Raw genomic sequence first — 26,101 nt, 5'->3', positions numbered from 1 at the left:
CCTCTACCTCTGTTAAATCTTACAATGTATAAATGTAACTACTATTTGTGTACAAATGTAAATATTAATGTTAACTATTCTGTGTTTAACTGAATTTAGTATAATACAATGTAAGCAAATGGAGCTTTTCTCCCTGGGCCTCCGCTGAAAATGGGTATATATATTACCCAGTCAGACTTTCCCAGTAAGCAAAGGCAATGAATAAAATAATAAATAATTTCCTTCTGTCTCCATCAAGAAAATTAGAAATCTACTAAGTAAAGTAAAATAACTGCTGTTGTTAAAAACAACCAACCCCATGTATATCTTCGGGTTACCTTTAAAAGATCGACAGCGCAGAAGATCGACACTCAAAACACAGAGGCCAGAAGAACGACAATGCAGATGACCGACAAGCTGTAATCCTGACAGTGAAAACACCAACAGGGGTAACTTATGAGCGTGACCCGGTAAGTGTGCGATAGTGAGGGACTTAGGGTTAGGGTGCAGGTAAGGTTAGTGTGCGACGGTGAGGGACTTAGAGTTAGGGAGCGGGCAAGGTAAGTGTGCGATAGTGAGGGACGTGAGGGTTAGGGGCGGATTAAGTGAGTTAGGGTGTGGGTAAGGTAAGTGTGCGATAGTGAGGGACTTGAGGGATAGGGGCGGATTAAGTGAGTTAGGGTTAGGGTGCGGGTAGTGTAAGTGTGCGATAGTGACGGACCTTAGGGTTAGGGTTTGGGTTAAGGTTAGTGCATAGATAGTTGTGTGTAAGGTGTAGTGTAGGTTTTTAGGTTGTTGGTGTGCTTCTGTTGTGGGTGTGTTGTGTGTAACAGTGAACTGTTTGTTTTGTTAAGTGTAGGGATTGTGGTGTGTCGGGCATGTGGACTGTCGTGTTTGTGAGGTTTCGTTCTTCTGGGCTCAGTGTTTTGAGTGTCGATATTCTGCGCTGTCGATCTTTCAAAGGTAATCCATATCTTCATATAGCAGCAGAAACAGCTGCATATCCTATTGCTATTTTAATTATTCATCATGGAATACTACATTACACTCATCTGGAAGCAGTCCTATATTATTCTTTTGAACAAAGTTGGCTCTTTTACAGAAATGTCAAATTATTAGCCTACAGTCATTTTATCTCCAATCTCAACATTTCTAGATGAATTAATTTAACAAAAATTCACAAAAAAGCAATGATCTTTATGACAAAAAAATAACCTAATCTCCCCTGCACAGCATGGTTTCCTCTGTAACCATAGCACCGAAGGTACACTATTAACTCCCCTAAATGAAATCAGGAGCAAGAAGAGTCAAAGACTACAAGTTGTGTCACTTTTTAGGCTTGTCTGAAGGATTTAGTCCTGTCTCACAATTTCTTTTAATCAGATAGATTATCCAAATTTCCTGCTAGTCCAGAAGACCTTAATTGATTCAGAAATTATCCCATCGACAACGAGTCTGTTAGCAGGCTGTCTGCTCTACTTATCTACCTATCAGAGTTGGCATGTCATAAGGAGTTATACTAAGTCTACTTCTGTTAACATATTTATTAATAACACGTTTAAAGCAACTGGCAACAGTGCATTCGTACCAAAACTACGAACAAAGGAGAAGGCGTTTCCTCAAAAATGAACGTTTTAAAACAAACTGAGGACACCACTTGACTGAGTGATAAAATAATAATAAACTTTTATTACAGATAAGTGCTTTCACATCAGAGACGCTTCATCAGATCATTCAAAATCAACAAATTCAAGCATCTTAAATACATCCAATAAAATACAAACCAACCAATAGAGCTACTTAAACAAGGCACATGATTTGAGATGGGGTTTAAGTAGGACGGTCTCATTAAGTCCACTCCCCTTATTAACGTCCAACAAGATAATCCACCGTAACTCAGCCTGCTCTATTCTATGTCTCATATCACCTAAACTAAAATCAGTGTGCACCAACTGTAAAACCATAAAAAAATTCATGTTCATGACCACATAACATAGCATGCTTAGCTAATGCACTCCTCTCATCTAGCCTCCTAAAAGAATATAAGTGCTCATGTACTTACTCCCTTAAGGATCTCTCCGTCATCTCTACATAAAAGAAAGCACATACCCTGCATCTGGTTAAATAAACCAGCTGATGACTAGCACAATTAGCATACACTTTCAATTTATATTCTTTCCCTGTATCTGCATGTAAAAATACTGTAGCAGTATCACTACATGATCAGACAGCACAACACATACTTCTGAATGTACCTATACGTTGTCTAGCCAAAATCTCATCAGAACAATGGTGAGTATTCTTTTAGCAAAGCATGCATTTGAGGGACTTCTTTATTCTTGCAGGAGAAGGTTGGTCTAGATCCAATCACTTGTCTAATCTTGTCATCAGTTGTGAGAATGAACCAATGACATTTAAAGATATCACATAACAGTTTAGTATCAGAAGAGTACGATAAACACATACCCACAATTCTCTTAAATTAATTATTAACTACTTAGGTTCATAGGTTAGTACTAGGCTACCTGCCATTGTGGGCCATTTTTTAAGCCTAGCCAGTTACCCCATGTGAGACTCAAACCCTGCACCTTGTGTCTGTAAGGCAAACACCTTAAGCATTATGCCATCCTCCACTGCCAGTGCCGCACTCGAATCAGAGAAGTACGGTCTAGCTCTCCCCTCTCTGTCAAGAGCAGTAGGATCTAACTGCTCATCAACTTCTTTGTGCAAATAACCTCTAGACAACAAATAATTTCTAAAATCATTTAACACATCATTAAAATTTTCATTATTACAATTCAATCTAGAAATTCTCATACCTTGTCCTTTCACAATATTGTGATAAATATCGTTTGGATGCATGCTCTTCCTATGAAGTATATTACTTCTGCATGCTGAATGAGATATATATGGTTACACAGGTCTACTTCACATACCTGAATTACCACATAACCAAAGACCACATGCCCGAGATGAAAATGCCAAATGTTCAAATAAACGAATGACCACATAGCTGACAAGTTTCCCAGGGTAAGGAACCACTGGGCCAAAAACACACGGACAATACACTGCACCATCTACAACCTAGCCAGGTGGGGGGCTACTCCCCCCACCCACCTCCTAAATATACCAACTCCGGGAATGCACTACATTGGGAAAAATGTAAATCTCTCCTGCTGGCCCAGTGGTTACTTACCCTGGGAAACTTGTCGGCTATGTGGTTGTTCATTTAGTTGAAGATTTGGCGTTCTCATATCAGGCATGTGGTCTTCGGTTATGTGGTATTTCAGGTACATGAAGTAGACCTTGTTACACTTGATATCACCTCACTTTTTACTGTGATTCCTCAAACAATAAGATGGCATTAAAAGGTTTTTACTATTTTATCACTCAGTCATGTGGTGTCCTCAGTTTGTTTTGTAACATTGTATTAGTACAGCATGCTGATGATTCAAATCTCATAATGCCTGCAGAAAACATTGATGAACTGAAATCAATCACACAAGAATCCTCTTTAGAAAAAATAGCTAAATGACTCACACCTACTACCTAATGCCAAAAAATACTTTTCAACTCAAACACTAATCAGTCTGTCTACAGTGCTTACAGAATGTCAAACATACCCACTGAAAGTCTAATCAATACAAAGCTTCTTGGAATAAAATAGGTCACCAGTTAAAATGTGACCTTCTTATCAATTAGGTAGTTTCTGAAATGCATAAGAATTGAAAGTTATGTACTTGCCATAACTAGGCCTCTGCGTTGTCCATTTTCATTCATTCTCAGCGTATGGATTCAGACCCTTGGATCAGAATGGGACCCATTTTCCAGACTTATTAAGCTTTCAAGCTTCTCCCTCCACCCATAATGCCCTATTCCATCCACATTGCCTCAGACTGAGTTTGTTGCTATATATCCCTAAAGTTAAACAGACAAGTATAGCCTGATGGAAAAGGCAGGGCTAAAACCTGGAACTGTGGGTTCCCAAAACAGTCCAATAGGTGTCTCTAGAAAAATGGATGGGGTTGGATGAGAGGGACGTTTAGGAAGAATGAAAATGGACAACACAGTTGCCTAGTTATGGTGGCTACATAAATTTTAAATCTGATGTTGTCCTTTTCATTCTTCCTCAATGTATGGGACAGAGTCCACAGCTATGTTGATCTTGGGTGGCCTTCATGGAAGAATATTCTGGAGTACCACCAAACCAAAGGCAGCTTTATTTCTAAAAATAATATCTAATTTGTAATGAGTAACAAAGGTATGAACATTGGACCATGTAGCTGTAGCACATCAATAGATGTTCTTGACCAAAAGGCAGATGATGTAGCCATGGATCTGGCTGAATGAGCCTTGGAAGGTTTAGATAATGTCCTGCCTTTCTGAGAATAAATCCAAGAAGTACAGTTTGTTATCCATTTGGCTATAGTAACTTTAGAGACAGGACAACCCAGCTTTTTTGGTGAAAAAGAAACAGAGTTGATCTTATTTTTAATGTGTTTTGTCCTGAGAAGATAAAAACATAGTTGCCTGTGCACATCTAGGAGATGCAACATGTCCTCTCCTTTATTCAAAAAATTTCAAAAGAAAACTTGTAAGTGAATGGATCAGTTAATGTTATTTTCAGAAGCCACGTTAGGTAAAAAGGAAGGGTTATTTTGTAAGGAAAAAAGTCCACACCAACGAAGAAAACCAAAAACAGGAATACCATAATTTTATTCTTAGTAGTTAAAATATAGGAACAAAGACTACATCTACCACATTTAAAATTACCCACTGGTCTGTGGGATCGAAAACCATTATTCATGTACGTACCACTCTCCAATAAATTTTTAAAAGGCCTTGCCTTTCTAAATACATTACTAGGTAATTTCTTCAATGTTTTACATACATTACTATCCAGTTGTAACAATTCCCAATTGTTTTGTATGACCCTAATTATGTAGTCTGTGTCACAAGTGTATGTAGTGATGAAATATAAACTGTCTTTTGTCACATCCCTATCCTTAGTATTCGATTCGCAATTAAGTGGATTTTGGCTTTTTGATGTGGATTATTTCTCTTTTCTCTTATCCTTGGTCCGAGTGTACAAGTTACTGCAGCCCTTGGTGTTCGTATTTTGTAAGGAAACCCTATCCTTATGAAAAATGATGTAAGGGGGTTTTGAAGTAAGAGCGTGGAGTTTAGATATTCTCTTTGTGGAAGTAATGGCTACTAAGTAGACTGTTTTCCATGACAGCAATTTCATATCAGATTTAGATAAAGGTTCAAAAGGTTTGTGCACAACTGTAAGATCACAAGGTGGTGAGGGATCCTTTATTGGAGGTGTTAGAAGAAAAATACCTTTCAGGAAGGCTTTGCCTAATTTAGAGGAAGCCAAAGAAAAATGTCTGTTCCCCATGTAAAAACTGGAAACTGCTGGCAGTTGAAGTTTAATTGTAGACAAACTAGTTCTTTCTTCAAAAAGAGTTGTTAAAAACTAAAGAATCGCAGAGAGTGGGGCAGAGAAAGGGTCAATTTCCTTATTCAAAGCCCAAAGGAAGAATCTTTTCCATTTGCTTTTGTATACTTTTTTGGTAGATTCCTTTTCAGAAGCCAAAATAATGTTACATACAAGGAAGAAAGCATGGGCTGTCTAACTATTACTGGAAGTGGAGAAACCATGTGGTTAGTTTGAGGGCCTGTATGTTGGGATGTTGGATCCCTGATGGATAAGAAAGGAGACCTAGAGTTGGATCCAGTATCCATAGAGGATTATGAAAGTGAGACCGCAGGAAAGGGAACCATATTTGCTGAGGCCAGAAATGGGCAATGAGGATTACAGAGCTCTTCAGCTCAGTTGCTTTTTGTAAAAATATGGGGATCAAGGGAAGAGGAGGGTCAGCATAAAGGAAACTCGAGGGTCAAGCCTGGACTATAGCATCTCTCTGTGACTCCCCCTGAGTGGGAATAAGAGTGAAGTTCCTACTTAACTTGTTGTCGGAGTGGCAAAGAGGTTGCAGCAAGGCCTGCCCCCAACAATAGAGGATCATCTCCATCACAGACTGAGAGACCACTCACGAGGCATCAAAATGCACCTGCTTAGATTATCTGCTAGCATGTTGTTTTTCCACAGAATGTATGTTGCAATAAGAAAGTGGTCTGATGAGATCACCCATTCTCATGCTCTTGTGGCCTTTCTGAAAAGGGGATAAGATTGAGTTCCTCCTTGTATGTTGATGCACCAAACTATGGACATGTTGTCAGTTTGAACTGCAATACTTCCTAAGGGTCAGTATCTTGAAGGGCCTGCAGCATTAGTAGGACTGCCTGTATCTATACAACACTGATATGCAAATTGGTCTCTTGGGTGGACCACATGGCTTGGACCATTCTTCCCAAGAAATGACACCCCTACCGCAGTTGAGAAGCTTCAGAAGTTACTGTGGCCATCAGACTTGGTAAAGCGAAAGGTCTGCCAAGATGAAGATCATCCAAATGGATCCACCAGTGGATGTGCTGTTTGCAAATTGGGGAAAGCTTGACTGGAAAAGATAGTAGTTGATGCAGAATGGACCACTGTACAGCTAGAGTCCATTGGAGAACACCCATAAAGAAGCATGCCAAAGGAAGTAGTACTGTGACTGCTGCCATGGAATCTAGTGCTTGAAGTACTGATCTTGCCAAAGAAGATGGATGGGAAATGAGAAAATAAACCTGGCTTCTGATATGATGAGGAGGTAGAGATGCTACTTGTGTTGTCATATCTAGAACTGTACCAATGAACTCCAGGCTCTGGACTGGTGATAGGTTTGACTTGGGATGATTTATTGTTATACCCAATGATTTGCAAATCTGGAACAAATACTCCCTGCCATGCAGGAGGAGATGCTTGGAGGGGGAGGTGAGGAGACAGTCATTTAGATATGGAAACACTCAGAATCCTTTCAGTCTCAAATGAGCTGCCACCACTGCCATGCATTTGGTAAACACTTTGGAGGCTGTGGTGAGTCCAAAGGGCAGGGCTCTGAATTGGTAGTGACCGGCTTCCAGCTGAAGGTGTAAATGTCTTCTGGATCATCTGTCTATTTTGAAATGCTAAATACGCATTCTGATGATCTGTTGAGCACATTCATTGTCTTTGTGAAGAAAAGGTAGGATGGACTGTACCCAGACCATACGGAACTTTAATTTCTTCACATACTGATTCAAATTGCTTAGATCTAAAATAAATCTGGGGTCCTCTGTTTTCTTTGGCACTAAAAGGAAGCAAGAATAAGTTCCAAATCCTATTTGGTCTGGTGGGACCTTTTGGATAACTCTTTTGTCTAGCAGCTTTTGGATTTCTTCTGTTGCTGTCTTCCTTTGACTGGGTGGAATGTCGGGAAGTTTCTACCTTTTGTGGGATGGGAGAAGGAGAAAAGGCATGAAATAATCTCCGGATATTATGCATCTGAATGCAAGGACAATCGACCCCCAACTGCCTCCAGAGTTGGAAATTCGGGCAGCACTTCAGGATCACTGAAAGAGCCTGTCTGAAAAAGAATCCCTGAAGCCCTGATTCTTCAGACCCCCTATGCCTCTAGGGTGATGACTTCCATTAGAATTTTCTCCTCTGCCTCTGACAGAATGTTCACCACATGGAACTTGGAAAGGTCCCTGAGATTTTCTGAACCACATCTCCTTTCTGCCTCTCTGATTCCTGGAATAGGTTTGTTTAGGCATAGAAAACTTGGTCTGCATGGTAGACAGAGTCTTTCCATCTTATTCACTATGGGTAAGCATCTCCTTTATTGATGGTCCAAACAAGGAAGTGTCATAGAATGGGATGTTGATAAAGGACATCTTAAAAGGCTCTGCAAAGTCACATAGCCACATCCAGGCATGTGTCCTTATGGCAATGCCTGAACTTGCTGCTTGTGAGGTACCTTCAACTATGTGAGAGATCAACCTCATTAAATTGTTTGATATGGATAAGAGAGTGGCCAGCTGAGAGTATGTACTTTTGAAATCCTCAACAGACATGGACTGTGAGATGTCAGAGTATTTGAAATCTCTTTGGTCAAATCTCCCCGAAGCCTAGTAAAGTGTGCAAGGTAGTTTAGTGACCTCAGGGCAAAGGTTGCTAAGGCAAAGACTCACTTTCTAAATCTGTCCAACAATCTAGACTCACTGTTTGATGGATAGACAGAAGAGTTCTGTTCTGCTAGCTCTTTCTTGGTGGCTGCTGCCACCACCATAATGGGACTCCTTTGCTCCATTGGGATCTATCTATAGTTGAAGCTAAGAATGTGCTGGGTCTTTCGGGAATCGGTTTGATGGTATTCGATTCTTTCCAAGCCCAGCAAGAAACCAAATCAATGGGTTCATCTGTTGGGTGGGTAACTCAAGACATAGATGGGCTAGAACCAAAAGCCTCCAAAAAATGCCAATTCTTCTAGTAAGGGGTTTTGGGAAGATGAGCCACTTTTTTTGTTTTAGGATTTCTAAAATATCTCCAAAGAAGGTGTCATCCAGTGCTGATCTGGAGGACCCTTCTCCATCTTCAAAATTGGTATCCCCTGTGAGAAGTGAATCAGGGATTTGGTGTGTCTCCTTTTGCATGTTTTCTTCTGATGTACCTCCTCTGTGAGGTGTTCACGTGAAGTGTCAGAAGAGATGGGAGTTCCCCTACTGGAACTGATTGGATACTTATTGGAACTGGCTGTCCCTGTGGAGTAGGTCTGATCAGCTCAGATCTTGGAACTGATGAGAAAAAAAGGGATAGGATCTGAAAAATGAGAGGGCGGTTCTCTTTGGAGGGAAAAAGCCCTTTCTATTGCCTTGAAAACCGATGGACCTGAAGAGGCTTCGACCCACTCTGTTGGACCTGAAACTCCTGGTGAAAGTAGGTCTTGACCTCCTTGATCCACTCCTTGAGGGTGGAACCAGATCTGCAATGTCCAGGGCTGAGGCTGTGAGGGGAAGGTTTGGATCTGACAAAATAGGAGCTGAACCTATCCCCTTGGATCAGATTCTGACACTTTGGCTCTGAGATACATTTTGATCTGAGGGTATCAGGGCAGAACTAGACAAAGATATAGTTGGAGTGGAGGAAAAAGCTTTACTCAGATCTGATACTGGACCTCTCACGATTTCGGATCCTGGTTCTCCAAAACCACTGGACAGATTGCAGAAGGAGACAAGATGATTTTCAGTGTGGTAGGCATACTCATGGATCCAGTAGGTGACGGAGCTCTTAAGACCCCCATCTGGATCTGAGCTGTGAGATATTTCTGCATCATCCTATCTATATCTGTTTCTGATAAGCTTCTGGAGGACCTAGAGAAAGTAGTGGATGGGAGCCTGGAATGCTTCTTTGGAGTCTGAAACAATTCAGAAGTCGGGGTGGGCAAAATTGGATTTGTAGTATATTCTGGAGTAAGACTCCTATACAGAGTACCCAGTTTTCGATCCGCAGACCTAGGATCTTAGGGAGGAACTGTAGAACTTATTGTTATCACTGAAAGAGCCAAAGCCTTAGGATCCAAAAGCTTCAGATCCGATTGTTGTGTCTTTGGACCCGATAGAGTCAGATTCAAGTTTTTTCTGCTTTTTAATGGAGATTCCAATAAAGACCTGGGGGACTTTGGAGGGCAGTATTTCCTGTTCTCCAGAGGAGCAGATTTGCTAGTTTGGAAGCGGTTTGAGCCCAGAAGATATAGCAAGAAGAAGTCCCCTTAGAATAAGTTTATTATGTCTATCTGCCAGGGCTCTTGGGTTAAAGGTGGATCAGATCTTACAAGCAGTGTCCAAGTGCTCAGCTCCAAGACAGTCCACACACCCCTTGTGGGCATACAAGTCTGGGATTTTATGCCCACAGGAAGTGCATTTCTTAAAACCTGTTGGTTTATCTGGCATAGTAGGTCACTATCCAAAAAAGTAAAACAACAAGAATAAACTACAAGGAAAAAAAAAAAAAATATATATATATATATATATATATATATATATATATATATATAAACAAGGAAAAGAAGGGTTTAATTAACAGTGATGGTAATTGTAGATCACTATGTATGTACATTATTAAGAAGATTTCCAGGGGCTTGCACAACTGTACAAATACTGAGCATGTGCGAGCCTGACTACCATTTTGTACTAAGCTGTTGATAGCATGTATGTCTGTGTAGTCTGTCTGTTAATCAGTTAATTTACATTTTGTAATGCTGCTATCCATCCTGATGTGTTTCTATGTAATAAAGCATATAAACAAACTATCCCACATGTTAGTCATCTATACTAGAGCGGGACGAGCAACATGATGTCAGAATGGGATCCAGATTCCTCAGCTTTGAGCCCGAGAGGCACTCAGTTAAGACTGGAGGAATATACAGGACTGAATTATCCCTACTGTACATATAACTCACAAAACAGGTCAGAAACGAATTTCAGGTATTAAAACTTGCTCAAACTATTTCTTATTCTCAAAATATGAAATGAGGCATTCAGAATTCTCTGAACAAATCTCTAAGTAACAGAAAGATTGGAAATTAGGATATATTAACAGAAATATTCAAAATAACTACAGGAAATGTTTGAAATAAAGTCTGAATTGCATACAATTAATAAAATAAGGGAAACAACCACATTTTGTTATTAAGCACTACTTTTTCACATTAATCAAAACTATTTGAGTTGTCTGAAGTGTATGAACTGTTCATATGCTTGTGCAATATTACAGTACAGTTATTTCGCAAAATACAGCCATTTCAAAGCATATTTCACAGTGTACAGTATTTTGAAGAGTTTATTGTGCATTTGAATGTTATTACAGGCACGTATAGTGGCTTGTTTGTATATGATTACAAGGGACATTCTTACAGTGTGTTTAAGCATGTTTGTTGGCATGGCTGAAGGATTTTGTTTGATACTAATTTTGCAGAGAACTGGAGAGTGTTTGAACAAGAGTATGATATTTTCATACAGGCTGCATTTTTTAATAAAGATGACCATACAAAGGCATTTATTCTGCTTAATTTAACTGGTTCAGAAGTCATAGAAAGGGAGCATTCATTTGTGCATGCACCTGCTGTCTTTGCAGGAGAGGGGGAAACTGTCATATAGTTGTTAAGTCAAGGGAAGCCCCTGAGTGCTTGAAACGTAAATTTAGAGAAATGTGTAACTCCCAAATGAATGTTACAATGAAAAGGCACTTACTTTACACAAGGGATCAAAATCCTGGTGAAACTTTTACAACATATATAACTGATTTGAGAAACAAGACTAAAACATGCAGATTTGGTGACTTAAGGGATGAGTTGATAAAAGACAGACATGTGTGGTATTAAAGATAATGCTGTGAGACAGATTTTGATTTGTGACAGTGATTTAACTTTGAATAAGTCCAGATTTGTCAGATATATGAGCTCACAGAAAAGCACACAAATATGCTTACAAATGAAAGATACATGCTTCCAGTAACTTCTAAAGCTCATGTTGATAGTATGCAGCACTTGGTTAAAAGAAACAGGCCCCAACACATAGCAGCAACTGTAAGCCCTCTAACAGCCACAAGGAAACCCCATAACTTTCTAGCAAGTTCCAGAGCATGCACAGTCTCAGTGAAGCATAAAAGTGAGTCAGCAAACTCAAAGAATGTGCCCTCTCCCAGTTTTATAGACAACTGCTGTAATTGTGGAGGAAGTCATGAGCCTAAAAGAGAAAAATATTTAGCTTTTGGACAGCAATGTCACAAATGTTATAAGTGGAATCATTTCAAAAGTTTTTTTTAAATCAAAAGGCACACATTCTTTTATTAAAAGGGAACATTCAAAGAAACAAGTTGATCACTTAGAAAGCTGTGACCCTACCTTTTATGTTGATGGTGTGTCAATGCTTCCTGAAATAATTAGTGCAGTAGATTTATGGCTAAAGAATGAAGTATTTTGTACTGTTCAGAAAAATGGAAGACCCATAGAGCTCAAAGCTGACACAGGTTCAAAGTGCAATGTTATGTCTGCAGAAACATTTGCTAGAGTATGTGCTGGTGAAAAGCTTGATTTGGCAAAGTGTGTGAAGCTTGTTGCTTATGATAGTGAAGAGATTCATATTGAAGGCTAAGTAGTACTTTAATGGTACTCTGCTGGGAGAAGCTACGACTTGTCATTTTATGTGGTCATATGGCACATATAGTCATTATTAGGGCTTACAGACAGTTTGAAAATGGGACTGCTTTCATTTAATAAGGAAGTCCATCATGTTAGTTTGAAAGAACACTACTCTAATTTTGCCCGGTATATTTTTTCTACCTATGTTGAAGACAAACTAGGCAAGCTTCCAGTTGTGTACTCCATGAACTTAGACCCAGATGTCAGCCCAGTTGTCTGGCCAGCCTGGAAAGTTCCAATAGCTATGCAGAACAGAGTCAAAGCTGAGCTAGATAAAATGGTGTAACAAGGTGTAATTTGTCTAGCTGAAGAACCAACTGAATGGATATCCTCCATGGTGGTAGCACATAAGAAAAGCTCTGATGATATCAGAATATGTATAGATCCACAAGATTTGAACAAAGCATTGAAAATACCTCATCATCCAATGCGCGCAGTCAAAGAATTTGCAGCTCTGATGCCAAATGCCACTGTTTTTTTCTGTCTTAGATGCAAAGAGTTAATTTTGGCAAATTTTGCTTGACAAGAAGTCTTCAATGCTAACAACATTCAGTATTCTTTTGGCAGGTACAGATTTTTTAGAATGCCATTTGGGATAAATTCTGCTAGTGAAGTCTTTCAATATGCAATGGAGCAATTTTTTTCTGGATATCCTTGTGCTATTATAGTTGATGGTTCATAGGTTCATAGGTTCATAGGTTCATACTAGGCTATCTGCCCGAGGGCATTTACAAGCCTAGCCCGTAGTTTTGTGGCTTATGCCACCCCTTTAGTATGGGGAACTATACCCATTATTTTGCTGTGCCTCTGTCGAGCAGTGACACTGAGGTAATCCCTGGGGTATATCTGCGATCTCCCATCCATTGGTCAAGATTTCTCTTGAACAAGGCCAGCGAGGTGCTCTGCCTCACATATACCGGGATTTTGTTCCACAGCATAGGGAGTCTTTGGGAGATGAATCTATCCCTCCAGCACGTCCTATTAATAGCCGTGTCGAGGTTTTCTAGTAGGAGGGAATGGTGAAGCTAAGCATGACAGAAACGGAAAGAAGGTTCTGCAAAGAGTTCGTCAAGTGAATCTTAAGCTGAATCCTCAGAAGTGCAGGTTCAGGTTACGAGAAGTCACTTATGTTGGTCATTTATTTACCAGTTCAGGCTTATGATCAGACCCTTTCAAGCAAACAGCAATTCTCAAGCTGCCAGCTCCAGCCAATGCTCAAGCCCTACAACATTTTCTTGGCATGGTTAACTACCTAGGCAAGTTCATTCCAGACGTGAGCCAACTAGCAGCACTGCTCAGAGAGTTAACACATAAAGATGTATCTTGGTCATGGTTGGAACAATACCAGAGAGCATTTAATGTCTTGAAACAGAGAATTACCAGTCCACCAACTCTAAGATATTATGATGTTCACAAAGCATTTACTCTTTCCTGTGATGGTTTGAAATTTGGTCCTGGTACAAACATTCTTCAAGAGGGTCAACCTGTTGTCTATGAATCCAAAACTCTAACCTAAATTGAAATGCAGTATGCCCAGATAGAGAAAGAGCTTTTGGCAATTGTGTTTGCATGTTCATAGTTCCATGATTATATTTATGGTAGACGTATCCAGATCGAAACAGATCACCAACCTCTAGTCACTATTTTGAGAAAGCCTATGCATTCAGCTCCAGCCAGATTGCAGCATATGATGTTGCGATTGTAGAAGCACAATTTCAGTCTTGTCTACACAAAAGGCAAACTTCTTTGTCTTGCTGATACTGTATCCAGATCAACCAGAAATACTACTGAACAGCATAACAATAAGCAACTTGATTTTGAAGTCATGGAATTGAGACGTTTTTCTTCTACATGTCTTGATGAGCTTAGAAATCACACAGCCTTAGATTCTGTTTTACAGAAGCTCAGCTACTTTATCAATCAATGATGGCCATCAGTGACTTAGTTTACCTCACGAAGTGCAACCTTACTTTCCTTACAGAGATAAGATTTTGTCTGACAATGGTATAATCCTGAAAGGTCCAAAAGTGATTGTTCCAAAGTCTTTGCAACAAGAGTATATTACTATCTTGCATTGTGGCCAGGAACTAATTCTACTAAAAGGAGGGTGAGAGGACTAGTATTTTGGTCTTCTATGTCACAAGACATTGAGAGAGTGTTTTCATCTTGTTCTGTATGTAATGGTACTAAGCCACATCAACAGAAAGAAGCACTTCAGCTAAACCAGATTCCTGAACTACCTTGGTTGACAGTAGCCACTGACATTTTCGAATGGAATGGTTGACATTACTTGGTGTTAGTAGACTCTTATTCCAGTTTGGTTCAAGATTGACCTACTTCCTAATCTAGCATCCAGTACTGCCATTACTAAGATGAAGTGTCATATTGCAGTCCATGGTAGTCCGCACAAAGTTATTTCTGACAAGGGCACACAGTTTACTAACCAGTGATTCAAATGATTCGCTGAAGAGTGGGATTTTATCCATGTTATGAGTCATCCTGAGTACCTGCAGTCAAATGGTTTGGCAGAACGTGCAGTTCAAAGTGTAAAACAGTTACTTTAGAAGTCAAAATGAGACAATAGTGATGTTTTCCTGAATCTCTTGATAATCAGAAATGTTCCTTGTGATAAACATCTTGGTTCACCTGCCCAGAGACTTCTGTCTAGACAAACCAGAAGCAGTCGTTTATTGGTTCCAAGTGCTAACAGAAACAGATCAGTGAAAGCCTGTTAAATAAGCACCTAACCCAGAAGTCTTATTATGAGAAGTCCAGCAAACCACTCAATCCATTACATGAAGGCGAGACAGTGAGAATGCAAACATGCAAAGGTTATGATCAGATTGGAGTCGTGAAGAGTATTTGTCCAGAGCCAAGATCATACATTGTGGAATCACAAGAAGTAGAGTTTAGGAAGAATTGGAAACATTTGATGTCGGTGTCTGAGCCTGTACCACAGCACCTACCCTGTAAAAAAGACTCTTTGTCTCAGAGTGAGTTGTCCAGCCTTCCAGTTTCAGAGGATGTTCCAGTAGATATCCCTGTTCCTGAGATGAATCCCAAAGTTCCTGATATGAGTTGTTCACCGAAGACTGTCTCTGTTGCTAAACCCAGTTCTGATTATGATATCTCTAGATCAGGTCGTATTTCCAGACCATGTTACAGATACAATCCAGGTTGTTGCCTGCTATAGATCCCCCACCATGCCCTAAAACTCCCACTCCACATTCTTAAACACCCTGGAAAATATTAAGGTCCAACCCAACACCCTCAGACTGGGTGACTTTAACTACCCCTCCATTAACTGGAAAAACTACTCAAGTACCAACACATTTGCTCAACTTTTCCTGGAATTCATCAGTTCTAATGCCCTGGACCATCTTATTCTTACCCCCACAAAGGGTAGCAACATCCTCGACCTGTTCATTACTAATATGGGTGACCGTTGCTCTACACCAATTGTCATCTCCTTCTTGGTCAGATCTGACCACAAGTTAGTCACCATGGATATCGTCATCCCACCCACACACCCCCACAAAGGAAACCATCATAAAAAACTTTTCCAAAGCCAGCTTTGGGCTTCTAAGTGGCTAACGTTACGACACCCATGCAAATGGAGAATAAATGCAGGACTGTTGAATCATATTCCAATGTACTGTACAAACACATACACAAATGCATGAAACAGGCCATTCCCAATAGAACCAAGACACTCTCCTCCAAAAAAGGAAGCCAATCTGGTGGTCCAACAAACTCTACAACAGAAGGAAGAAACTGTTGCAGAACAAGGTGAAGTCCCAAGACTGGAAAAACTCCCTTGTCAGCCTCAACAAAAAGCTGAGATCCCACTTCAAATCCTCTAAAGCTAGCTACAAAAACAAAATTGCTGCAGATTCTAAATACAACCACAAGGCATTCTATAGTTATGTCAAGAATCTACATGGCAATAATCAGATCTGTTCTGAATTACAACACAATGGAAATACATATACAGAACCAACTGATATTGCCAACATATTGTCCGACAGGTTCAGTGCAAACCTTACCCCCCTTTCACCCCCTAAAGGGTCTATCGCAATACCTGAGGAATGCCAAGTCCCTATTATCATGGCTACACAGGTAAAAACTGCACTGTCCAAAGCCAAGAATACAGCTTCCATGGTACCTGATAATATCCCTGGCTGTGTTCTACATGAATTACAAAGTGAACTGGCACCATACCTGAGTACCCTGTTCAATCACAGCCTCATTTCAGGCTTTGTTCCTACTGAATGGTGCACTGCTATGGTCATCCCACTCCACAAAGGGGGCGCGACTACAGGCCCTGGGAACTACTGCCCCATTAGCCTGACAAGTCTGATATGTAAGGCTAGGGAGTGCATCATCATGGCCATGGCTCTGGCTAAGGACATAGGGAATCTCCAAACTCTGGACCCCACGCAGTTTGGGTTTCTGAAAGGTAGATTATGCCTGCTCAACCTGATGGACTTCTTTGAGTCTGTCACCAGGGCTGTGGATGAGGGCACGGTAGTTCACACAGCCTACCTAGATCTTGCCAAGGCCTTCGACACCATCCCTCACTCAGGAATCATAGATATACTCACTAAACTAGGCATAAACTCCTATGTCATAAGATGGGTTGCCAACTGGCTCACTGATAGAACCCACACTGTGAAAGTAGTGGACTCCAAATTTGACTACCAACCAGTTACAAGTGGTGTCCCACAGGGATTGGTCCTAGGTCCTCTCCTGTTTGGCATCTACTTCTCTGAAGTTCAAGCCAACACAAAGGAACTCTGGCTGATCAGGTTCGCAGATGTTTGCAAAATGGAAGCCATTATTGATTCTCCAACTGATGTAGACATTCTACAAAAAGGCCTCACTGACACCAATGACTGGTACCAGAGCCATGGCCTTAAGCTCAATGCCAAAAAGTGTATTGTCATTCCTTTTGGGAAAAATTTGGTTGCCATGAACTACCACATAGGTGATAGTCCACTAAACACCGAAGGTGTGATAAGAGACCTGGGGATACAGGTTGACAGCAACCTCTCTTTGATAACCACATTGCCACTGTAGTTAGAAAGTCCTGCTATGTGGCACATCTCATTACAAAAGGTTTCTCATCCAGGAAGAAAAAGGTCATAATCCCTCTCTACTCGTCCCTCATTAGACCTATTACTGAATACAACGCCTCATTTGGTATGTACCTCACTAGATACCTACAACAATTGGAAAGGCCACAGAAATACCTCACTAAGAGGATCTTAGGCCTTAGACACATGCCCTACACGGACAGACTCAAAAAACTCCAGCTATACTCTGTCTCTTATCTCCTACTCACAGGTGATCTCAGCTTGACCTACAAAGCCATGTCTGACCCAGAGCTGCTAGATATGCTACACCTAAAGAAATCCCAATCCCTAAGTGCCACACACTGCAGGGACCTAAACCTCATTACCACAAAAAACAGAACATGCTGGAGGGACAGGTTCCTAACCCAGAGACTTCCCATACTCTGGAACAAACTTCCCATTCACGTCAAGCAGAGCACTTCACTGGCCCTCTTTAAGAGAAATCTTGCCGAGTGGATTGGCAGTAGGAAGTTCATCCCACGGATCACTTCAGTGGCCTTGCTTGACAGGAGCACTGGGAACTAACTTTGGGCGGGATAATGGCAGGGAATCTTCTTGGGCTAGGCTTATATAGGATCCAGGGCCATTAGTCTAGTACACACCTATGAACAAAAAACAAGCAGTGATCGCTGTCACCAGTGCAGTGTATCCTACATAAAAAATGTCGTGTGATTTTAATCCCCACATCTTGCCCTTTCCCATGCTGCCTCTCATAAACTGCTAAATCACTTGGTGGAGGAAACTTCCTCCAGATGATATCATGCCACCATAAGGTGCTACGGGCATCAAATGGAAATAATCCAAAAAAATGCTGTGCTTGGGTCATCCAAGAGCCAGTTTGAATTCATGTCCATTGGAAATCCATTCCAAATAGATAAATAAATCACAAGAGTTAAGTGCTTTTGTTCTATCATCAGAACTACATACATTGACTTTATTTTGGTTTAAATAAAGAGTGCAATTACATGACAAATGAAATCACATGACAATTACAAATGCATTGGCTATTGTCATTAAATGCCTCTCAGACCCCATAGTTAAATATAAAGAGTTATATATTTCTGTTAATAGTGTCTTACAATTAAAGGCACTAAGCTTGTAACTGAATGCATAATATTGACTACTTATGACTGTTTTTTTTAGTACGATTGTATTTTAATGTCACAAAAAGTTTATATATATATCTATATATATATATATATATATATATATATATATATATATATATATATATATGCTTTGAACTGTAACCAGTAAGTTCTGATATTTTAATATTTTTTGAGGTGACTGTCTCTTTAAGAATGGTCTGAGATGGATTTCTTTTGTCATGTGATTGCATTAACCACAGCATTTTTGTATTGTTCGTTTGGCTACATTGTGAAGCATTTTTTGACTTTATCAAATAGAAATACACCAAAAAAGATGCTATAGATATGAATGAGTTAAGAAAATCTTAAAGAGTTAGAAAACCACGTCACTGACTGACCTACAGACTATTGAAGATAATGGCATTGGTTCTGAACCTTTGCATCAAAAGGACTAGTTGTGTTTTCAGTACCAAGTATGCACTCATCAGCTGATTGTATGTCATACCAATTTTACCCATGTAAAACAGTAAATGGGTCTCAGCTAACATGGGGTGATGTGGTGTACTGAGTAACACAAGTAGCTCTGAAAAGGTAAGCCTGTACACACCTAGGTAGGGTATCTGTTCATTTACCCAGCAGTCAGTCAGTGTTTAGTCTATGATGGGTAATAAAAATAGCTTCAAGTGTGCTCTAGTATCTCTTATCTGTTTGTTTTTCAAAGTATTTAACATCACGCATTATTCATTAATGCAATGCCATGAAATACAGAATACATAAAGGACACACAAGAAATATGTTGTATGTCATTAATGTGCAGTATCTCAGATATTAAGAGGAAACCTTTATCTTACAAGAGGAGGTTGTATTATAGAGAATGTAGCTTTAAGAAGCTGATGCCCTTAGCCTGTGAAACAGTCTAAAAAATGTGTAACACATTTAATTTCCTGTACACTGTATATCCTGAAACATCTGCTGATGAACCTCACCATGAACAACTTGTATCCATCTCATTCTTTCAGCCCCACTGTTATACCAAACGTTACAGAAAGGGTGATATACTCCAGAAAAGCCCTCTTTTCAAGCATGGTAGAATATAATTCTGGGAAGATGATTAATAATGACAGGATAGGTGAAAAGGAAGACATGGGACATGGGAAAGATGCCGAACAAGACCATATCCTTCTATTAGACAAATCATATGTTTGCATGCATGTTCTGCAACTGTTTCAATAACTATCTTTATATTGTCTAAATATTTGCTATTTAATTACTTGGGAAGCACTACATAAATTATGAGAAAAAAATCTATGTATTATAATGCACATTTTAACAAAGAACTGGGTCCCTGAGAAGAGATTCCTAATGCTCCATTACCTTGTCTACGAAGTTCCACTCATATAAGGGTATGTATTTAATAGTCAAAAAAGACTATGGGACAGATGTAATAAAGCCTACACTGTGTACACAATATGTATTCAATAAAATTCTTATCACATTTTTTGTGCTTTCTAGTCACTCAGAAAGATTACACTACGTGTGCACATAGTCTACACTTTGTGGTAACCTTTATGAATCCCTTTCAATATTTAAAGCTGCAAGAATATCAATAGGAAAAGTAAAATTAGGAGGAAGAAGTTGTGAGTTTATGTCTGTGTTTGTTCACTCAGAACATTGGGCACTTAGTGTAGGTTATTAAATCCAGGGGTATGTAGTTAATAGTTTTCTAAGTAGATATTTAGTAGTTATATAAGGATGCCTTTTATATGGTCAGGAGGTATATGTAGTTAACATTACAGATAGGTATTTATTTCACATTGGTATAAGGGGACATTTTTAATAATTATGTAGGGGTATGCATTTAAAGATAATATCACCAAGTACTGATAAGCAATGAAATGGGGATTATGTCCTGATGCCGGCACACTTGTATTCTAAGGCATGAGGCGTTTACACTCAATATTTGTAGCACCTGGGTGTGCTCTTATCAGAACACAGCCTACACCTCCAAATATATTACTGTGATTATAAAATAGTTATTTTGTGAAGACATATCAAAACAGTCAAAAATATTGTGCTGTATTAGAGCTGAAAATGCATATACTATGTTTATGTCAAAACACCAAAACTTGTGTTTATCTTTCTGTGGCAACCAGGCCATCCTGTTTCACCCACACATTACAGTGGATCTTGTTTGATATTAAAACATCATAAACAAAACAAGTGAATGGTGAATTAAATTGTTGTCTTGTCTTACTTCATACCTTATGACAATTATATTGAAGTACTTCATCAAATTAAAACATTTAAAACACTTTAAACCACTACTTAGCAGTTGTCTGTGTATACATCTACACCATTGTCATTAGCAACAGCACTAGTACAGAGTTGATCAGAAGAAGAATTGCTTTTGGCACCAGACTCCTCCTCTTATGTACAATGTAGTTAAGGATAATTTAATGAGTATTTTCTTTTCTTGTGATAATACACACTTGACTGCTGAAAACATGGAAATGTATCATATGTGTGTGTGTGTATATATATATATATATATATATATATATATATATATATAAGTGTGTGCGTGTGCTCGTGCGAGTGCATGTGTGTGCAGGCTTACCCTGAATGCTAAATGAAGCCTCTCAAGGGACAAGTTTACTGTTTAATCACTGATTTCACTTTTTTGCCTTCAAAATTGAAGAAAATATAAGGCTTTTCAATGAATAATATGATGTGTATTTGTGTTTTAACAAAAAAAAAAAAATCACCATACACTGCAGTGCTTTCTGACCTGTTTAATGAGAGTGAAGACAGTTGTAGTGTCCTTGTTCACTGAGCTCATGAAGATGGAAAGCAGCTAAAGTGCCGGGGGAACATTCAAAGCCAGACTGCTGCAGTCATTCCTGTGGTATAGAGGGATGCAGCCCTGCCTACTTGTCAGGTGACTTCAGTTCAGTTTGCAGCTTGGGTGCTTGATGGATCTGGCAGGGGAGAGGTGGATGGGCATGCCCATCCTAGGGGATGAAGCCAATCACAAGGCTGTATCAAACATTTGGAAGAAGGGGCAGGCCTATGACCTGGGTGAGTGAGTGAAATCTACCAAGTCACCATTGGAAAGTACCCCTCAATAAGCAAGAGCACAAGATTACATACTTGCATAGGGGACGGCATATTGGTCTCCCACACTGATGCAGGGTGTGTATCACTCCATACTGGGGGGAGAGATTAGGCAAATAAGTACAAATTGCCTCACTGCCTAGATGATGACAGATGCACAAGCAACCCTCATAGTGGTCTGAATGATGGCACCGGGCAGCTCTTACCCTAGTTGATTTGAGTGTGATCAACACCACTAGGGAATGAATTTTTCTGAGTCTGATTGGGGTAGACGATGACTGGCAGGTATGGTGACAAAAATATTATGCTTAAAAAAAAATAAAAAAGTCAGACTGCTACAACTTAAAGTTAACAAGATCAAAAGTTAAAGGGGTAGGAAGAGAATGATTTTGGTCATACAGGTAGAATAAAGAAAGATCAGAAGGAAAGATGAGGAGAAGAAAGGAGATATCATAACAGATATCATAACAGAACTGGGATGACAAACAGCTAAATTAATCAAAGTGGTTACACTGCTGAAATATGTAACGGTTTTCCTTGTCTTACTTTCTTACTTTGCCAGCTGGTTTAGGTAAGTTACTACTTTGTTTTCAGGAAAACAGCATATTGATCTTAAAAAGTTAATTAAAAAAATATCTGTCATACAGTAGACAGTATTCTTGTGCATCTCCATTGACAGACGTGGTATCAGCCTATTTTCCAGTGTACACAGATATGCAATATATTTATGATGGTTTTCTTGCTTGCTTGTAGAGGGCACAATTGATATATTATGTGCTGAGAAGGACACAGGTGCTGGCACGTCTCATCTAAGAGGTTTCAGAAATATGCAGACTCATTAACAAAGTTATGTACTTGATAACCTTGCAAGGATATACATTAGCAGCATTGTTTGAGTAAGTATTTAACAGTCATGTGAGGCTTTGTATTTAAAAGGCATGTAAGGGTGTATATTTAATAGTTGTAGACAGGTATTTATTTAGTATTCAAATAAAGGTAGGTATTTAACAGTTGTGTAAGCATATATACTTAATGCCAAAGGCCTATGTATTTAACAGTCATGTAAGGGTATACAATTAACAGGTGCATAATATGTATTTAACTGTGATGTAAAGGTATGCAGTTAACAGGTCCATAATATGTATTTAACTGTCATATAAGGGTATGTAATTAACAATCATGCAAGTGTATGCAATTAACCAGTCCATAATATGTATTTAACAGTCATGTAAGGGATATTAATTTTTTATGCTTTTTCTCTCTTTATGCCTAGTGATTATAAGAATACCCTTCATCCTTCTGGGGTTATTATCCTAGCAACTGTCATAAGGATATCATTTAACCTATCTTTGTTTTACTCTTGCAGCAGCCTCACACACACACACACACACACACACACAGACACACATTTTCCATGACTGCAACTGCAGGCCCAGGAATGAATAAGTGCTTGGCTTCTCCACTGCCCAAGTCACTAGTTCATCCTTGGTCGTCCAGATCGCAATCAGCGTTTTATCCTTATGCACCATGGAGTTGGCACAAATGGTGTAAGTATGACTGTTGAATTAAGTTATGTATTTCATGACTGCATAAAGATATGTATTAAACAGCTGTGTTTTATATGCACATGCAGTTGTACCGCATGGTATACCTGGGCGGAGATTTAGTTTGATCCTTTGAGGAGTTAGTTGTACCACTTGATCTTTTGTACTGCTTAGGGTTAGATTCTGTTTCACTTCTTGCCAGCTCTTTGGATATACTGTGTCGTTCGATTTGCAGCCCTTGTTCTCCAGTTGGTATACAGTGTCACACCTCATGTGGTCTGGTTCACTGCGTTTTATAAAATTCTGAAATATTACAAAAAACAAGGAAAAAATTAGATGTGTTTTGGTCAGTTTTCTACAGTGCTTCTCACCCTGACTGTAATGGTTAGACCTTTAAATGACTGCTCTGCACTTTTCTTCAGTACATTCTTACATATATCATCTCTGTGATTCCCTGCTGTTCATACACAGCTAAATGTACCTGAAAGCAAACATTGTTAAAAGGGTTATAACTTGTATCTAAAACTATAACATCTTCTCCTGAAACATCCATTAAAATGAGCTCCCAGAGGGATGCTTATTTGTTTGATTATTTGCTTGTTTATTTACATTTGTTAACTGGAAAATTCTAGTCGAAAAGTTTCATTTTCACAGAAGTCCCAAAGAGAGCAAGCTTCCAAAAAATATGAAATGATAAAGAGGAATACATGAATAATCAACAAATAACTGTATATCATTTGATAATACACATCAAATTATTAAGCAATATATTTGACTTTGAAAAGACAATAATAATGAAAAACATGAGAAAATGCCACATTCATTCAGTAGGATACAGTTTACATTTATGTATAAATCTCTTGTATAATAATAGAAGAGTAGGGCAGCAAATATTATTCTCAAAATGAGACAAGTTAAAGTAAGGTCGTAAGAAAGAAAAAGGATTACAGCTGAAAACTGTTGTCTATAATGAGCTATTATACAGCTCAGCAAGCTCCTGCCTGGTGCCCTGCAGAGTTCTACAGCAGCAGAGAAACAAAAGAGAGACTTTGGAGTGATTAAGTATCATTTTTCTGCATTTTCTTGCTGCCTTTAGCTAATTCTAACTAAAACACCGATTTTCTAGAGTTTCTGTGACTTAAAAAGCTTTTTTCAGCTACATATTGTACTTATTTTACTGCCTGCACTTTAACAAAGTCGTTTTTGGGTTTAAATTACCTGTTTACATGTTGTAGGCTACACACTCAAGTGTGATAGCCATTTCTGTGCATTTAAAGTGTTTTTTTGATTGTATCTGCTTTATTTTCTGAAAAAAAACAAAAAAATATACTTGTTTTCCCACCTTTCTAAGCTAGTATAGTCCATTTTTCAGGTTAGTGCTGAATTCAGGGCTGTGTTACAAGTGTCTTTGTTTGCACATACCTTACTTGGATAGAAGGAAGTTTCTCTGTTCCCTGTGAGAGAGGGAGCTTTGAGCAGCCTATCTGTCCCTGGAGGAGTGGTTTCAGCCCAGAAATTAGTAGTTTATTGGCCATTTTGGGCTAATTTATATCTCTTTCATTTCTCTGCTATAAAACACGCATTTGCAAGGTTTTTGTGCTAGTATACAGCTCAGCAAGCTCCTGCCGGGTGCCCTGCAGAGTTTTACAGCAGCAGAGAGACAAAAGAGAGACTTTGGAGTGATTATGTATCAGTTTTCTGCATTTTCTTGCTGCCTTTAGCTAAATCCGCCTAAAAACACAGATTTTTTGGAGTTTCTGTGACTTAAAAAGCTTGTTTCAGCTACATATTGCACTTATTTTACTGCCTGCACTTTAGCAAAGTAGTTTTTTGCATTTAAATTATCTGTTTAACTGTTGTGGGCTACACACTCAAGTGTGATAGCCATTTATGTGCATTTAAAGTGTTTTTTGATTGTATCTGCTTTATTTTCTGAAAAAAATATATATATACCTGTTTTCCCACCTTTCTAAGCTAGTATAGTCCTGTTTTCAGGTTAGTGCTGAATTCATGGCTGTGTTACAGGTTTCTGTGTTTGCCTATACCTTACTTGGATAGAAGGAAGTTTCTCTGTTCACTGTGAGAGAGGGAGCTTTGCGCAGTCTATCTGTCCCTGGAGAAGTGGTTTCAGCCCAGAAAGTAGTAGTTTATTGGCCATTTTGGGCTAATTTCTATCTCTTTCATTTCCCTGCTATAAAACCCGCATTTGCAAAGTTTTTGTGCTAGTATACAGCACAGCAAGCTCCTGCCTGGTACCCTTCAGAGTTCTACAGCAGCAGAGAAACAAAAGAGAGACTTTGGAGTGATTAAGTATCATTTTTCTGCATTTTCTTGCTGCCTTTAGCTAATTCCACCTAAAACACTGATTTTCTAGAGTTTCTGTAATTTAAAAAGCTTGTTTCAGCTACATATTGTACTTATTTTACTGCCTGCACTTTAACAAAGTTGTTTTTGTGTTTGAATTACCTGTTTAACTGTTGTAGGCTACACACTCAAGTGTGATAGCCATTTCTGTGCATTTAAAGTGTTTTTTTTATTGTATCTGTTTTATTTTCTGAAGAAAACAAAAATATACTTGTTTTCCTGCCTTTCTAAGCTAGTATAGTCCAGTTTTCAGGTTAGTGCTGAATTCAGGGCTGTGTTACAAGTTTCTGTGCTTGCCCATACCTTACTTGGATAGAACAAGGTTTCTCTGTTCACTGTGAGAGAGGGAGCTTTGAGCAGCCTAGCTGTCCCTGGAGGAGTGGTTTCAGCCCAGAAATTAGTAGTTTATTGGCCATTCTGGGCTAATTTCTATCTCTTTTATTTCCCTGCTATAAAACCCGCATTTGCAAGGTTTTTGTGCTAGTATACAGCTCAGCAAGCTCCTGCCTGGTGCCCTGCAGAGTTCTACAGCAGCAGAGAGACAAAAGAGAGACTTTGGAGTGATAAGTATCATTTTTCTGCATTTTCTTGCTGCCTTGTACTCTCTGGTCCAACTCATAAATCTGGGCATTTTGAGGCAATGTTACAATTGCCTCATGTACACAGACAACCCTCTTCTCCTTCCACCAAGCACTAATACATGCAAGAGATGCAATTATACAGCCAAACTGGAGGCTAAGCTCTCTCAA

At 39.2% G+C, this 26,101-nt stretch overlaps 1 protein-coding gene across 1 annotated transcript in view; it reads right to left on the bottom strand.

The window, feature by feature from the left end:
- The window catches only part of LOC122792954 (integrin beta-2-like), a 1,413,174-nt gene that overhangs the window by 835,366 nt on the left and 551,707 nt on the right, over window positions 1–26,101 (bottom strand). The window contains exon 4 of the mRNA XM_044060545.1: window positions 23,096–23,291. Coding sequence (XP_043916480.1) covers window positions 23,096–23,291 — 196 coding nt within the window. The remainder of the gene's footprint in view (window positions 1–23,095; window positions 23,292–26,101) is intronic.

This window comes from Protopterus annectens, chromosome 2.part0, assembly GCF_019279795.1.
Source record: "Protopterus annectens isolate FY-2018-M chromosome 2.part0, PAN1.0, whole genome shotgun sequence".
NCBI lineage: Eukaryota > Metazoa > Chordata > Ceratodontiformes > Protopteridae > Protopterus > Protopterus annectens.
The sequence above is the reverse complement of the archived record's forward strand: the minus strand, read 5'-3'. Positions and strand labels throughout refer to the sequence as shown.